General features: G+C 43.3%; 1 protein-coding gene across 1 annotated transcript in view; it reads right to left on the bottom strand.

Moving 5' to 3' along the window:
• Positions 1-239: 239 nt before the first annotated feature.
• Mrps6 (mitochondrial ribosomal protein S6) overlaps positions 240-18012 on the bottom strand; it is a 57595-nt gene continuing 39822 nt past the window's right edge. Inside the window, exons 2-3 of the mRNA XM_013027429.1 lie at positions 12787-12926; positions 240-783 (exon numbers count right to left, since the gene is read on the bottom strand). Coding sequence (XP_012882883.1) covers positions 591-783; positions 12787-12926 — 333 coding nt within the window. The 3' untranslated portion in view covers positions 240-590. The remainder of the gene's footprint in view (positions 784-12786; positions 12927-18012) is intronic.

An 18012-nucleotide genomic window follows, 5' to 3' on the forward strand; every position in this document is an offset into this window, starting at 1 on the left:
TTCCCAACACCCAAGTCCTCCCAAAAGGAAGAGTACCTACTTCTATCACTAGTGACTGGGGGGGGGGGGGGGACAAACTTCATAGAATGCCTAGTGATTGGGGAACAGACTCCTAACCCATCCTTCCTCCAAGTCTCTGAACATGTGGCACTGTCCAGGCACAGTGGCAAGATAGAAGCCTCCAGGCCCAGAGGAATGCACTGTATCAGAGCAGGTGAAGAACAACACAGCAGCCAGAGTTTGGAAAATGGTGTTTATTACTCTGACCTTTGCTCTCCATAAAACATAAGGAGTTTTGATTTTTGTTTATACAGTGTGAGTGGCCAGCTTGCAGTGCAAGGCAGTGCTGCTGTTCCAAAAGGGAAAGGGAAGTCCTCACTGATGAAGAAATTACACTATTGAGAATGAAATCAAGAATCATCTGCCGTTACCACTGATTCCACAGCAGCCATTGGCAAGCAGTTCCCACACCTCTCACAGCCAAAGGATCTAGAGCTAAAACACACTTAGATAAATGTCAGGCTCATAACTACTCATCCTCATAGCTCAGGCATGATGAGTAAACAGAAGGAAATGTCCAGTAAACCTTTTCACTTCTTTCTCTTCTTCGCAGAATATAATTTTTCTTCAAGTGGGACTGGGACAATGCCTTCACACTCTTTTACTTCCTGGGTCAGAGGGTGTTTTACAATAGTCGGTCTAATCACATCAGTGTCTCGTGACAAGTGCTCCAATATGGTATCCACAGATGTGGTGGGGGCATAAAAATCCACCAAGAAATACCTGCAATAAAACACAAATTTGTGACTTCTTGAATTCTGAAATACAATTCCACTTTTTGTTCAATGTTTTAACTTTACTTTTCCCAGATAAGACACCAGTCACACACACACACACACACACACACACACACACACACACCTTTGTCAAAACAAACTGCCTGTCAAACATCTGAATGGAGTACAGCAATACATTCAGTCTTCCTTTCCTATGGCCTTTCCCATTAAACTCCTGTGAAAACATACATCAAAATCAACTTTAAGGCAACTAAAAAGCACTGTGAAGAGGGATGAAGGCATGGTTCAATGCTAGAGCACCTACCTAGCAAGTTAGTCAAGAGCTCAGACCCCAGTACTACCAAAAAGAGAAAAGAGAGAAGAGGGGAGGGGAAGGGAGGGAAAGAGAGGGAAGGAGAAGAAAGAGGGGAGAAGGGAAGGGAAAGGAAGGGGGAAGGGGAAGAAGAAAAAGTAAGGGAGGAGAAGGGGAGAGGGCAGGGAGGGAAAGAGGGAGAAAGAGAGAAAGGAGAGGAGAGTGGCATGTGACAGACACAGCAAGTCAGGTACAGCTATGGGTACCAGAACAGAATTTTCTATCAACAGGACTAAATTCCCAAGCCATCCATTGAAGATTTGTGTGTATTTGTGAAAACAACTATTGAATGACCTAATTTTCCACAGGATTTCAAAAGTGCCATGTAAGAGATACAGACAGGCATCAGCTATACTTCACAAATAAAGGAAGATCAGGGAAGGGATGTTCTATGCTTAGGACATTCTATGTTCAAGAACAAAGAACAAAAGGAAAATGACTTGAACTTTATTAAGAAATGATGAATGTTGAAGGGCACCCCAGACAACTCCCTAAATCCTAAAGAAGCCCAGCCTCCCAGAAGCCTACTGGACAACAGCATAGAAAGAAAAGCAGCGTCCTCCCTGCCCACATGGCTCTCCTCTCTGTCCTGAAAGTTTAGGTCTTCATCATGGTTCTTACTGTTCCAGGGAGAACAGCAGTGAAAAAACTAAAACCATGTCAGCACTGTATTCTAAATTCTTAAAATGTTCAGAACAGGTAAGAAAGTCTTTTTTTTTTTTTTTTAAGTACTAGGGCTTGAACTCAGGGTATGGGCGCTATCCTTGAGCCTCTCTGTGCTCAGGTTAGTGCTCTACTACTTGAGCCACAGAGTCACTTTTGGCTTTTTCTGAGTAGTTTATTGGAGATGAGAGTCTCACAGATTTCTCTGTCCCAGCTGGCTTCCAACCATGATCCTCAGATCTCAGCTCCTAAGTAGCCAAGGATTACAGGCATGAGCCACCAGTGCCCAGCAAGAAGGTCTTTTTGACATCATCTTTCATCACACCCTTTGAGAACTCTCAACTGTATTCACACTATTCCTTCTGCTGGAAACGTGCTTTGCCCAACTGTACAAAGTTCACCTCTTATTTCCTCTGTGTCTCAGTCTGAGGACTCCCATGGCCACTAATTACACAGACCCTTCTGTCCCCACCAAGCCTCATCACTCTGCCCCCCTGTTCTGTGCTTCCTTCCTTCCACAGCATTTGATCACCACCAACTTAGTACATATTGACTCACTGCCTCACTCTGCTAAAACGTAACACCCACAGGAAGGACTCAGTTATTATTCCAAGTACTCTAAACAGAAAGCAACACAGGGTAAATTCTGAGTAACGGTGACAGTAGTGGTGCTGGCACTGGGGGTGGAATTCTCACAGAAAGCAGAAAAGACCAAGTTCATCAAGGAAGGACATTGCTAGAAAGGGACAGTGTACTTTGCATAATGCCATACTACAAAGATTGAAAATTTGTAAGACTGACACTCAACTCTTTCTGACAAGCCTAATGGAAAAGTCATGCAAGTCAACGAATAATTAAAAGCAAAGTGACAGAACAACTATGAAGTAAAAATACAAAAAGCGAATGACTATAGGAAGCTAAAGAATCCTTTAGAGTAAAGGAAACTACTAGGAATAAAAAGAGAGAATGGTGGATCCATTAAGAAGATAGAACTAGCCCAAATGTGTATAACCAGACATCAGAGGTCTAACAAGCAGGAGACAAAAACAAACAACTGGACAATTATACCCAGAAACTTAAATTCCTCTCTCAGTAAAAGAGAGAGCTAGTACAGAAAAAATCAACAAGGACTTAGCAAAGTAAAACCCAACATCAACCAACAGACACATACAGAAGCCTGTGCCCAGCAAAATCAGGATACACATTCTTAAGTCCACACAAAGCATGGGCCAAGGTCAATCACATTCTCAATAACTCCAACGGGATTCGAGTGATACCAAGAGATCCTGGGAAAATCCTCAAATACTGGAAACTAAATATACATTTAAATAAACAATCAGTGAGATGAAGAAATCAAAAGGAGAATTACAAAGTAATTTAAGTCAAATGAAAATGAAAACATAACACATCAAAATAATGAAATGCCACTAAAACACTAAAACAAAGAAACCATTGGGGAATTATATAAAATTAAGAAAAAGACTAATTCTAACACACAGAAAAACACACTTCAACCTGTTTTCTGAGTCTAGTGCTACACTATGCCAAAACAAAGATATTTCAGAAAAAGTACACACCATTATTCTTCATAAACAAGGATGAAAATTTCTAAACAAAATTCTTAGCAAACTGATTATTGTATTTGTATGTATATATCCATGTATGTGTGGGTACATGTGTATATATATGCATATATATGTAATAATATAGATGTCCAAGTAGGGTCTATTCTAAGAATGCAAGAGTGGTTTGACCTTTAGGGAGGGGAGGGGGTTCAACCAATATACTTCATCATACTAACAAAAGAAGAAATCTTTGGTAATTTCAGTAAATGTAAATAAAAGAAGCTAAGAAATTCTCATAGCCATTCCTAACAGAAATTCTCAAGTAACAAAGAATACAGGGGAACTTCCTCATTTCTATGAAGGGCATCTCCCAAGATCCCACCACAAATACTTCACCAACTCATTAAGTCTGAGTGATTTTCCCTAAGATTGGGAAGAAACAAGGATGTCCACTGTCTCCTCTTCTGCTCAGCACGGCACTGGAAGTTCTTGCCAGTGCAATAATGGAAGAAAAGGCAATTAAAAGGCATCCAGCTGCATGATTCAACATTATGTCTAACCAGCTCATGTAAGTTTCTCCCCTTCTGCCTTTATAAACTCCCCCCAATATGCTCATACTGTATACATTCACTATGGCATACATACTCCCTAGGCAAAGCTATCTAAGTTAGCATTACTTTTGAGAATCTCTGATTGTTATTTAGGTTGACAACAGGTAGGAATTCTCAGAATTATTTAAAGGTCAATGGTCCCCAAGTTATTCTAGAGATTGAAGAGAACCACAGTCAAAATCCTAACAAACCGATTCTCAAGTTCATCTAGAAGTTCATCAATAAAGAATCATGCTAAAGGACTAATATCATCTGATTTTAAGACTTAAGCAAAACGCAGCAAATAAATCCATGCAATTTCATCTCCAAAATGATCAGCTAAAAGCAGGGCTGGAGGTGTGATTCAAGTAGTCAAGCACTACCCAACCAAGCAAGCCAAGCAAGAGAAAGACCATGAGTTCCCAACCCCAGTATTGCAAAAGACTGAAAAATAAATTATACAACTACATAATCCTTCTATCAATATTAAAACCTATTAAAAAAACAAGCCTCAGACAAGATTTAACATCTGATAAAATAGCTGAATCTACAATATAAAGACTTCTCAAATCTTAACTGAAAATAAAAATAAATCTCTAATTTTAAGTGATGGACCTAAGATTTGAAGAGATAGTGTTTCTTCCTTTTCATTCATTCCTTCTTCTGCCTGGGATTCATGAAAACATCCTTCCACTACCTTGTGTAAGTTCTGGCTTCGCTGCCTGCTTGCAATCCCACCATACTTAAGTAAAGCAGATCTTTTCCCATAGTCTCTCTGGGGAAGTTCCTTCTGCCTTTTAATCTCTTTTGCCTTAGGCCACATAGCCCTGGGATAATAGCTTAAGGTAGTAATGAACACAGGTATAGCATGGCAGGAACTGCTCAGAAAATACCTCTGTCAGACTGGCATATCCCGCCCCTAGCAAATTCACAGACATCTGCCATCTCCTGCGTGAGCCTGCCCTTCCTTACCAGCAGTGCTAAACAATTCTTTTTTTTTTTCTTTTTTCTCTTTTGCCAGTCCTTGGGCTTCAACTCAGGGCCTGGGCACTGGCCCTGAGCTTCTTTTGCTCAAGGCTAGCACAATACCACTTGAGCCACTGCACCACTTCAGGTTTTTCTGTTTATGTGGTACTGAGGAACTGAACACTGAGGAACTGAACCCTGGGATTCATGCATGCTAGGCAAGCACCCTACCACTAAGCCACATTCCCAGCCCACAAGTGCTGAACAATTCTAATACCAGTTCTGCTGTCTTGGTTTTACTGACAGTATTGTTGTAGGAACGCACTTCTCCTATCTCTTATCTCCTTCTCTTATCTCCCATTTGCCTGCATCACAGGCTAAAGAGACACTTTTGTGGAGTAGCCTACAAGTCTAAACATGCTCACAAGAACATGTTCATAGCAGCCAACAAGAAGTACAACCCTCCTCCCAGTCTTCCTGATCAGAGTTCACTATCCATCAGCATTCACCAAATAACCCTGAGAAACACAATTCCACAGCTTGTGATAAGCAAAAGGAATGCCCGAGGATGGAAGCTGGAGGCCAGATATAGCAGAACTTTCTATTAGTGCCTTACACAGCACTCTCTCAACTTTCAAAGTAACACACATCTCTTAGGCAGTGGAAAACCCATTCTAGGTCAGTAAAGGAAATGGCAGAAGGGGAAGTTGGTTTGGGACCAGTAGCTCTCTCTGTGAGGTCTACTCCTGTGGGAGTTTCCTAGAGTAGGGTATCCCACAGAAAAGACTCAGAAAGGTTCCATAATTCACTTTGAGTTCAATCAATTAACGAGCTATAGCCAGGACTCCAACCAATCAGGCTTTTCCACAAAGCCTCTGACAACACAGCTCAACACCCTTCACATGAGGAAACCAAAGCCCAGATAGGGAACAGCTCAACCCCAGGTCACAGAGTAAGAACTCCAGCTCCATGTTTCTAGCCACCAAGCAGTGCCACGCTGGAGGTTGGTAAAGGAAGTCCTAGCCAAAGGCTCCCCATTACCCCCAACCTCCCCCCGCCACCTTTGCCCTCTTACCTCCTTCCCACCAGTCACAACACCCCTTCTTTAGTCTTTAGCAACCCAATCCAACAGGAGCGCTCTGGCCACAAGGCAAATGGGCTTGTGCTCACAACCACAGCGTGGGACAGTCACTTCATGCTTATCGCCCTCTGATCGGTGCCTGCGGCTGATGTGGGCAGAGACTGCTTCCATTCCCAGGGCTCTTTCTTACACCCATGGGTATTTCCACGAAAAGGAAATAACCACCACGCAGAGGAGGAGGGAAGTGGCCCAGAGATGGGGAGATCTTCCTACACTCACTTCTTGGTTATGTGTGTGTGTGTGTGTGTGTGTGTGTGTGTGCGTATACATATAGATAGATAGATATCTCCAAGGCAGTTTTCCTCTCAGGGAACTAAGCTGCCCAAGTCCAAAACAGACTCCATTTAGTGGAAAACACACACACACACCCACAAAGCACACACACACACACACACACACACACACAGAGGTAAATAGTTGATTACTGCTTTTCTACCCAGGGAAGAATCAGCCTCCTTCCTGGTTGCTTACAGCATTTTTTTTTCATGGCTGTTTGGGTAACTTGATTGGGTAATGAACATCTGCCCTGAGCCAGCCTCAGGAGGCTGAAGCAATGAGGTGCCCATGTCTTCATCCTCCTGGATAGGTTAAATCCAACAGAGGAGAGTTGCTGCAAGGGCTGTTGTGCCAGCAGCAACTCAGGCTTCCTCAACTTCAACAAGATGCCCACCAAGGCCAGAGACTGTGGCAATGTCACGGTCACCGTTGGCAGCTCCTGAGGCCTGTAAGGATCCCCTTCTTCTATAACAGACCTATAAAAATGGAAGTTAAGATAAAAAAAGGACCTTGGAACTCCCCTGGAAGCATGAGGACTGAACCATCCTAATGGAGGCTGCCATGTCTGGAACTCAAACAAGCCAGCTTTAAGGGTAGGAGGCCAGAGAGGCTCTCAGCTTCCCTAACTAAGGGAGTCAGGGAGCTCTATGCCCTGCCTTCATCCTGCTCTGGAGGAGGGAAAGAATGAGAGGACTCCTGGGCCACAATGGGGCATCAGTGTTTGCCTTTGCCACTCTAGAATCAAAACACAACTCCAGAAGTCCTAATATATGTGGACCACTTTCTCCCTCCACCCTTGCCTGCTATACTCTTCAGAAAGAATAGTTTAGAACCGCGGCTACTCTGGAACTGCCTTCGCATGCATCAAAGTGGACACTCTAATACGAAAATATTAACAAAGTAGTAAAATTATCTAGTTTTCCATTTTCAACTTTTAGTCTATAATCAATGTTAAAACCAGCAAATGAGGGAACAGATCATTTTGGAAAATGAGTGTGATAATCCAACATTTAATTACTTCACACATTCCTAGCACCTTCAAGCAAGGCACAAGGAAAACAGTTCTGCCCACCCCTGGGTGGGATTACTCTCATCTTGAACAGTGTTTCCATTACAATCTCTTTATCTACAAGGCTATCCAGCTTTGCACAAGCATACCTCTTCTCTGTTGAAAAGTATCTCTCGTGTATGGACACCAACTCTGCAGAGTGGTAGTGAGGAGTAGAGAGATAACCAGGCAAGGAGAGGCAAACCCTAACAGTTCCAGTGCACTAGGCATATCTCACTGGAGATGCAGTGCTGAAAAACTGGAAAATGGTGACTGCTTCTCAGGTAGAACTCATCCAAATAGTCTTTCAGGTGACAATTTACCTTCCTTCTAATCTCTTAAGGCACTCAACACACTCTGCTACAAAGACCAAACTCCAAAGATCAGAAAAGACCCGTACTAATGGTTTCCTGGGAGACTAAGCCCACAGTGGAAAACAAAGGCCCACGAAGATTCCATCCACAGTAACGTGCTCAGAGGGCTATCAGCAGCTCGCAGTGTCCATTCTGTGCTTTCCAAGCGTTGGTCCGAGACACTTAATACATCAAGTCACCACCTGACTTGTAGAAGGCTACGTAGCTGCCTGTGGCTGGCAGCCCCAGCCCCATTCCCCTAGATGATGGGGGAGAAAACGTGTTTTGTTTGTAGTATAAAGGCTTATATGTAAAGGCTGTACTTTTTTAATTCTACTTTTGCCTAAGCCCTGTATTTACAAGTCTTCCACAAAATGAGCTTGCTTGAATTGGAGTTATATTCTTTGTCTGTGTCTCCCTCTCACCCTCCCTCCCCTTGCCCCTGGCAGATAAGTGGAAATTTCCACTGAAGCGCTCAGTGGCTCCCAGTGGGTGGGGGAGTGGGTGGGAGGGCTCTGCAGCCCTGAAGCATCTTGGAACCTTCTTGAAGATAGGAAACAGATCTGTTTGGATGCCATTTCCTAGACTGTCTTGGTTAAATGTTTCTGGATTCAAGCGTCACACAGGCAGTGAATTATTTACCTTAAAACCCAGGTATCTCTGCACAAAAAAGGCCCATTTCTTTTTTATAGCTGTGCATCTCATACATTTTAAAAACCAATAATCCTGAGGGAGAATCCTTACAAACCTTGGAGCACTGCCACTTAAAAGAAACCTCCAAGGACACTGCAGCCCTGCCTTGAAACAGGCCGTAGGGCACCTTCACAACAAGAATGGGGTCAGGACGCTGTCCCTGACTTAATGCTGGCAGGGAAGCATGAGAACATGGGAATGTTAGCTGATGGGAAAACTACAGAGGAGAATCAATCTCCTCTGGAGACCGTGCCAGTGCTCTTGGAGTAAGCTGCACACGCATTTGGGGAGCAAGTCAGTAAAATTCCACTGATTCACCATAGAGCCAGTTATTTTTATCCTTCTGCTTACCCGTAAATAGAAGGTATCTTGTATGTAGGCCAGCAGCACTTTGTTATAAGCATCTATATCCAAACTTTCAAGTAGACAAAAACAGAAGGGCGAGTCCTCAGAGTTCTTACAGATGTCCACACTAGCCCCACCTCCCAACCCGACAGAAGCCACCTGAGGCATCAGTGTACAAGGGGCCAGGCCCACACCAAGTGGTAACAGATCTGTGTTTCTAGTACTCTCCACCCAGCCCCACCTAGTGGAAAGAGTCTCCAAGAGTGTGCAGGCCCAGAGTGCTAGAAAGACTGAGGCTAGGACTCAGGAGGACTCAATAAGAGACCTGCCTCCTTTTAGCAGAGGTCTAAAGGAGCACCTACTCCCACTGTTACCTCCTGACTATTTTTATGACCTCCTCTCCTTTCAGACAGCCAGGAAGACAGAAAGAACTTTCCACATTACTTGTCTTTCCCAAGTTAAGAACATCAAGTTGAGCCTGTGAAGGCACAGAGGAAAAGACACTCAAGAAGTATGGAAGAGACTAAAGCAAACCCAGAGCTGGGAGAGGGAGGGGAAGGAAGGGGGAAGTAGTTCTCAGGCCCTCCAAGCCCCAGGTTACTCTTCAACAGATTCAGGCACTGCCTGACTACAACAGGATGGCCAGGATGGCCACAAGTCTCCATCTGGAAAGATGATCCAGGAAACCCCAAGTCCCAGCTGCCACCCAAGGTGACCAACCTGTGGAGGTCTAGCGTCAGCTCTCTCTGCTCCCTACTTCCTATTTCTTGGGTAGGCAATGCTTGAGGTGTGATTGCCCTCAGGAAAATACGTGTAAATATTAGTTATGGAGACTGAGACCCTGTCCCCATCGCTAAGGGTGGCTGAATCCCAGGCCTCTTTCTGCTGCCAGGTGGAACACAGAATAGCATTTTTAAAAACAAGTTTAAAATGGTCCACAGCTGTACATACATGGCCTAGCCAATTCTATTGGCCCCTGGAGATTATGCATTAAGTAAACTTCTGTGGATTAGAAAACAAGTTCCCAGTTATAAACATGCTCTCACAGTCAAATTTCTGGAACAGAATCTGTTACTAAAGAGGGGACTAACCAAACTAACATCTGGAATGACTACATTTTTATTTTTGGTGTAACCTGGTAATGGACCTCACATATTAATAAATATGTCAAGCAGGTTGTACTGCCAACGTACACCCTCTTCCTCCAGGAAGACTTCCCAGCCATCACTGAAGCAGCAGCACCTCTCTACTTAAGCACTTTTCCACCCACTTTTCTCAACCTACTAGGCTTGGGCATAGCCAGGGATCGACATGGGAAGAGGTGAGATGGGAGAACAGCATCAGGAATCCAGTCTGCTGAGAAGTGTGGCAGAGAGCCTGGTGGTCAGCCCTGCACCTGACACCACTCCTGCTGCACAGGGACTGTCACCACATACCTTCTTCCTGGTGCCATGGGTCAGGTATGTTCAATATGTGACAAGTCCACTGTGTTTCTTCTTAACCATTTTTAAAAAGTATACCTTCCTGGCACCCAGTATATCCTGGCAATATTATCCAATTATCGATATGTTTGGAACACACACACACACACACACACACACACACACAAAGCTTAGTTATACATAGTGCTTACGAAAAATCTGCCAAATAAAGAAAATGCTGTTCTATAAACAGAGCTGGTATTACTGACTCTGGAGGAACTAGCTGAAAACAAGAGACTGCCCGCCAGCCTCAAGCACCTCAAGGCAAACACTGGATGTATTCACACAATTCCAAATCTTCATTCAGGCAACTCCCGATACATGAGCCCTCCCTATGTGCTCATTTACCAAAAAACACTGTGGAGAATAGCCATAGGCATTACCAAAATAAAAAGCAACATGATCAAATAAAGCCAATGAAGGGTCTATGCCAACATGAATCGCTTTGAGGGCTTAGCATCAGCAAGGCTTCCCCCCCCCCCCGACTGACAACACACTGGTATTGCTGCTATTTTTTTGTTTGTTTGTTTGTTTCTCTTGGAATACCTCTGAAAACTAGTGTCTCAGAGACTACATTCTAAGGGGAAAAAAAACTGTACCTTAAACAAATGAACATCAGACAATAAAAATGTAAAACCTGAACCCTCAACTGCAGGGGCAGCCCCCTTCTGTTGGTACACAACATATAAAGGAAACACACGAGAAGAACCTTGTCCCTGGCTGCTAGACGTCTGACATAAAATGTTAAGTGGCAATGAGCTGCTTGCTATGCATAGCCATTGGTGAGGCTTAGGAACCTGAGCGAGACCCAGTTTCTGCTGCTTACAGTTCTAGGAGGTCTCTTCCAGGACCCCAACTTATTCCACCCATAAAAAGAAACATCATGAGCTGGGAAAGTGGCTAGTGGGGCAGTGCTTGACTTGTATGCATGAGGCCCTGGGTTCAATTCCTCAGCACCACATAAGCAGAAAAAGCCGGAAGTGGTGCTGTGGCTCAAGTGGTAGAGTTTGAGCTGAAGAGCTGAGGGACAGCGCCCAGGCCCAGAGTTCAGGCCCCACGACTGGACCCAAAAAAAAAAAGGAAGAAAGAAAGATCATCACTTTGGCCCGCTCCCCACATGGCACAGTGGACTGAGCCAAGCAAGCTTGTACAGTGGTCCTCAAAGGCAAGTCTGTTCTCAGCTATCCTCAGCCACGCAGCAGCAGTGGCAGCAACAGCAACAGCACCCAGGTACTTGGTAGAAACAAACAGTTCATGATGCTAGTCACAGGCAAGGGGCCAGAGGAAACCAACTAGACACCAACTGGGATGAAGAAACTGACTCCTTTCTCTGTTCAGTGCTTCCCACCAAGAACAGCCAGTAATTCCTAATGCCTTTAAACAAGAAAGACAAAAATGCTGTTAAAACCATACCTTTTTGCGGGCTTTTTTTTTAAAGAAAGAAAAAAGAATACACCCTCCCCAACACAATCTTCATTCTTCATTGTCGTCATGATTGTGGAAGAAGCCCAGCCACTGTGCATTTCCTGTTGCCTAGCAACCCTCAGGCACTCTCTTAGAGGTGTTCTTAAGCTCAACAGTAGCACAGAACAAGGTAGGGAAATAACAAGAGGTCTGCAGTCAGCTGCCACATCCCAGCAGCAGTAAGAAATTCAAGAAAGCCTGCATCCGTGTGCACACCAAAAGGCACGCAGGACTAAAGCAGCATTCTGTTGCCAGAGCACAGTGAAAGAGAGTCCCTCACTTGGTCTCAATGACTATGGTCAGTGCTGCAGAAGCTAAACGACCTGTCCAGGGCCACAGGCAGATGCTGGAGAGAAGAGTGGAGCTTTTGTCGACCACGCATCAGTTGGAGTAGGCAGTTTCACTTGCGCATTAGGCTCTGGAGATGTACATTAGTAGAAACACATTTTGCTATTCTGTATCATATTTTGCAGAGAAATGTGGATGGACAACACAGTGTTCACTGAAGTGTTTTGCAGACAGATGTTAAAAGAAATGTCAGGAGAAAAGAGTGAGGCTGAGAACAGCTTCTTACAAGCAAGTGCTTGTTTACATGTTGCTCCTCACATGGTCTGCTTTTGTTTTGTTCTGATTACGATCCAAGTAAAGGCTAGCATGACTGCATCTTTTTTTTCTCCCTTCTTCTGTGTCAGTACGGGGCTTGAACTCAGGGCCTGGGTACTGTCCCTTAGCTTTTTTTTTTTTTTTTGCAATACCACCTTAGCCACACCACCACTTCCAGCTTTATGGTGGTTAGTTGGAGATAAAGAGGTTTTTCTGCTTGGCCTGACTTCAGATCCTCGCATCTCAGCCTCTAAGCAGCTAGGATATTACAGGCTCTCAGCTAGAACTGTCTTATTTGCAACACAACACTACGTCAGCATGCACTTGGACAACAAAGCATCAGAGGAATGTGACTATAGAAACAGGACAAGTTCTAAATTGATCAGTATTCTTTACTGAGTCCATTGAAGACACTTTTCCCCCAGCACTGACATCGTGAAGAAACTTACCCGCCTCTCTTGTGCTGCTGACTATGGGCAGACATCTTGAAAGGAAGTGCTTTCTCACCCAGGTTTTCCAAGTTCCTCACAATGGCTCCTCGGTCCAGCAGGGCTTCTACTGTACGTTTCAAAGCCGCAGCAGACTCTGGCTGTTTTTTGTTTTCATTTTTAAAGAGAAGAAAGAAAGCCATCAGAATCAATGTGACAACTACAGTAATTCGGTCCAGTTAATTCTAATCATAACAGCACTACTACTGGTAGGGATTTTAAAAGTTTTTATTATTGGATAAAAGCAATAGAAACTGGTTTCGGCTAACTTAAATAAAATAACAAGAAGGAAGAAAAAGCTGCTGGAGAATCAGGCTTTGGAGAATTCAGAGGTCAGAGTGGATCCTGGGACCTGCCAGGCAGGAACTAATGAATGACTTCTTCAGAGCATCTCAGCCAGGCTGTCAGTCCCAACCAGACAGTCTTGTATCTTATGACTCAAAATTCCAATTCCCAAACACTGTCCTGTTGGCAGGACATTTTTAATGACCATTTGATCAAACCACAGCATCAGTTAGAAAAGAAGTTGTTCCCCCCCCAAAAAAATTGGGAGATTATAACCTAGGAGTAAGAATAAGTAAACCCAGTCTCTACCCTCACCAAGTTTACAATCCTCTAATGGACTTCATACAAACACATGATTAGACAAGCAGAGGACAAAACAAGTATGGCCCGGGGATCTGGTTCAGGGAAGGAAGAAGGACATTCAGATGGGAGCATTAAGGAAAGCTTGTTATATGCAGGAGCCCCCCAAAAAACAAAGACTGGAAACTGGCAAACCAATGAACCAGGTTCCGGGTGAAGGAGCAAAGGCACGTCTGAACGCACGAGCAAGAGCTGGGTGGCACGGAGGACACAACCAGGACAAGAAGCATCAAGGAGATAGGCCAAGCCAAAGCTCACCACAAAGACAATATAAAATTCTACCATCTTCAGATTTTTTTTTAAGGCTCTAAATGTTTAGGAATTTCCTTTTGGGTATTTCTTTGTGCCTATTATACAAAAAGTAAATGCTGGAAAAAAAGATACTTAACAGAGTAAATCTTAAAATATGTACCAATGAGGGCAAGATGAGGTAAAACATGGCATCTAAACATGGTGGCTGGCTGGTGGCTGCCATCAGGAACTGAAGGAAATCTGGACATGTTTGTTAAAGGCAACATAGGATGAACTGGGTTTAGAACACACTGAGTCTGAGATGCCAACACCCCCCTTAAGTTGACATGTGTCAAGCTTTGTAGTCACTGGCATGGAAGCTTTAGGAAGCCCAAGGAGATGGGTTGACAAAGAGGACTAGCAGTCAAAAAACAAAAATTTAAAGTATGTAGTAAACAGGACAAGGAACTTTGTCATGAAAACCTAAGAGACAGCCCTAGAATGCTGGGTTGAGATTAGATATAGAGAAAGGACCACAACGGATAACTGGCTGCACAATATTTAACAAGATGGGGCTCATACCAGTTAGCTAAAGGTTGACCAAGGTGTGTAGGCAGAGAAGGAGCTGAGGGCAAACAAGTCTAAAAGAAGTGTTTATGGACATAAAACACATGAGCAATGGGCTGGGAAGGTGGCTCAGTGGTAGAGCGCTTGCCTTGCATGCCTGAGGCCCTGAGTTCGATTCCTCAGCACCACATAAGCAAAAAGAAAAAAGCCAAAAGTGGCGCTGTGGCTCAAGTGGTAGAGCGCTAGCCTTGAGCTGAAGAGCTGAGGGACAGCGCCCAGGCCCAGAGTTCAGGCTCCATGACCGGACCCAAAAAAAAAAAAAAAAACACATGAGCAAGACAGGAGTTAAAGAAGAACAGACTAATCAAGAAGTATTTTAAAAAGGATTTTAAAAAGCAATGATGACAATGACAATTTAATGCCTGACTTCCATAGACCTAAGATTGGTTACATACTTCATCAGAAACAAGTGAGAAGGTATACAGATGTGGAATTAGGGTCTGACATACGCCATGATAAGGTCTCTGGTAAGCAGAAGAGCCCTCTGCAGAAAAGAGGAGGCCCAGGAGGCATAGAGGGGAGGCTGGAGACAAGGCACACTTATCCTGGAGGGGCACAGCAGCGACTGCACTGAAGTGCAGAGAGAACTGAAGAAAGCAATGTTCCCCGGGCTTATCTTGTCAAATGAGAGACAGACAAATGCAGAACAAATTTGAAGTGTTCATTATGGAAAGCAAACAATATTTGCAATTTTTTTCTGACAAGTATTACTGAAATGTCAGAAATGTACTAACTGTGCTTCAAGCTGAGAAAAAAAAATTTTTTTTTTTGGGTCCGGTCGTGGGACCTGAACTTTGGGCCTGGGTGCTGTCCCTCAGCTCTTCAGCTCAAGGCTAGCGCTCTACCACTTGAGCCACAGCGCCACTTCCGGCTTTTTTCTTTTTGCTTATGTGGTACTGAGGAATCGAACCCAGGGCCTCATGCATGCAAGGCAAGGCTCTACCACTGAGCCACCTTCCCAGCCCAAGCTGAGAAAAATTTTACTTTCATAAAAAAAATACTGAAATGTTGTATTTATTGACCTAATTAGCCAACCCTCTAATAAGATAGGCTTTTCCTGCAAACAATAAAATCAGGGTCAAATATCTTATTCAGACTAAGTAAAAGGAGCTATGGTTAAGTAACTTCTTACGATAGTATCAGACATAGACAGTTCTAAGCCCATGAAGACTAAGTTCTTGTTACATTTCGTAACTGCAGAAAGACATTTCCACATGTCTGCAGAAACCTCATTATGAACAGCCTGATGATGCTTCATTTCATTAAAGATGCTGTTTCTTGAGCAGGCACCGCATCAATTAACCTATAACACGGTGAATAAATAGACTATCCAAATAAAGAATGAGTAAGGTTTCAAAAAATAAGTAACTTTGATTACTAACCAATAATGATTAATTACCTAAATCATGAACTTTAATTTCAGTTTTGCTTGATTAAAGAGGAATATATCTCAATGAGTTGTTGAAATTCTAATTGAAATGCTTACAGTATGAAACAGGGGGTGCCCTCTCCTGATGTAAGAGTTTGAGAAATAATAGAAAACTTTCTTCGTAGATGTGGTGGTTCACATCTACTCAGGTGGCTCTTGGAAGAACCTATTCAGGAAAACTAAGAGTCATAGTTTGAAACCAGCCTGGGCAGAAAAGCCATGAGATGCTTAGCTCCAATTAACCAGCAAAAATACTGCACTGGAGACATGGCTCAAGTGGTAGAGCATGAGCAGAAAAAGCTAGTCAAGAACACAGGCACTGAGTTCAAAGCCCAGTAAACCAGTACACACACACACACACACACACACACACACACACACACACACACACACACACACGGGCAGGGCTACCTAACAAGAATGTAACTTAGGAAAATATCAAACATTTTGTTTGACTTTGGTATGTTAAGAATAAGTTTGAGACTGCTTAAATGGTCAATTCAAATTACTCAAAAGTTTTGAAGAGGGCTGGGAATGTGGCTTAGTGGTAGAGTGCTTGTCTAGCATTCATGAAGCCCTGAGTTCGATTCCTCAGTACCTCATAAATAGAAAAAGCTGAAAGTGGCATTGTGGCTCAAGTGATAGAGAATGCTAGCCTTGAGCAAAAGAAGCTCCAAGACAGTGCCCATGCCCTGAGTTCAAACCTCAGGTCTGGCCAAAAAAAAAAAAAAAAGTTTTGAAGAAAGACTGAGGGGAGCTGTTTTTAATAATGTTACTCAGAATGTTTTATTACCAGATGATGACTGAGAAGCTAGTAAAAAAAAAATGGTGCCAGGTTTAAAAGAAAAAAAAGACTGAGGGAAGAGCAAAGCCATCTCTAGCATACTAGGGTTGTCCAGTAGATCTCATATTCTTTACCTCACAATAAGGTGGGACCAGCTAACCAGGGCCTATGAACCACATGCAGCAGGGCTGACTTTGCAAATAACGTTTTACTAGAACAGTCAACTCATACATGTGCACGTTTGTGCTTAAAGACAGGTACATAATTGCTATAAAGATCATAAAGCCCCAAAGCTTACGCTATTTACTATTTACTTCACTACTGTGGAAGATTGTGGAAGCTGGTAGGGCCTCGACCTGCTCATCCTAAAATGCCAAGTAAAACCATGAGTCTGAAGTATAGGCAGTGAATTCTTCATAGGATGGTCATCAGAGAGAATACACAGGGCACCATTAGATGACTACTACTACTACTACCTAAAACTCACCAAAGGTCTCAGAACTAATTCTACAAAAAACTCACCCATCCCCCTAAATCTATTCAAGCCAAGAAGCCAATTTCCTTGTTTGTTGAGACCCATAAATCCATAAAAGTAAAATTGTTTGGTGAAGGGGGTGGTAAGTTCTGTTTAATAACCACAATGTTCAACTTCTATAAAGCCTATAGTTACAGAAAGGAAATGATCCTCCTAGAGCTTTCATTTTCAATGAATTTTTTTTTTTTTTGGGTCCGGTCGTGGGGCCTGAACTCTGGGCCTGGGTGCTGTCCCTCAGCTCTTCAGCTCAAGGCTAGTGCTCTACCACTTGAGCCACAGCGCCACTCCCGGTTTTTTCTTTTTGCTTATGTGGTGCTGAGAATCGAACCCAGGGCCTCAGGCATGCAAGGCAAGCGCTCTACCACTGAGCCACCTTCCCAGCCCACTCAATGAAATTTTTGTATAATTCTCATTTTAATGAAATTTTCATTGAAAGCTTATTCTCAATCTCTGAACCATTTAATAAGAATTTTCTAAGGAGAAATTGTACATACTTCTTACAGGCTTCTTCCACCCACTTGGTAATAGCCTCCAAGGCAAACTGACCACATATGTCAATGGAACAATTTTGGAAAGCACATGGTGGTGGGGGCTGAAGATGAAAGACACAAGCAATGAATGAAGTAGGAAATAGGTCTAGTAATAAATAGTTCATTCCCTAATGAGGTCTACAATCCTGAGTAAACTGCTGAAACATATGGAAGATTCCTCTTCTGCTATCCTGCTAAGGTCAGTGTTCTCCACTCTTCTGTTTCTACAAGTTTCACATGAACGTTCATGTTGCATATACATTGTGACAAAAGTCTACTTTTTTTCACACTCCACTTTCTTGCTGAACCCTTGATGATGTTCCTGATGTCATTCTCTTTTAGTTCTATCAGTGCTTGGGACAATCTAGAAACATTTCCCTGTCTCCTAAAGAACATGAATCTTTTT

Source organism: Dipodomys ordii, unplaced genomic scaffold (assembly GCF_000151885.1).
Source record: "Dipodomys ordii isolate 6190 unplaced genomic scaffold, Dord_2.0 Scaffold104, whole genome shotgun sequence".
NCBI classification, from domain to species: domain Eukaryota; kingdom Metazoa; phylum Chordata; class Mammalia; order Rodentia; family Heteromyidae; genus Dipodomys; species Dipodomys ordii.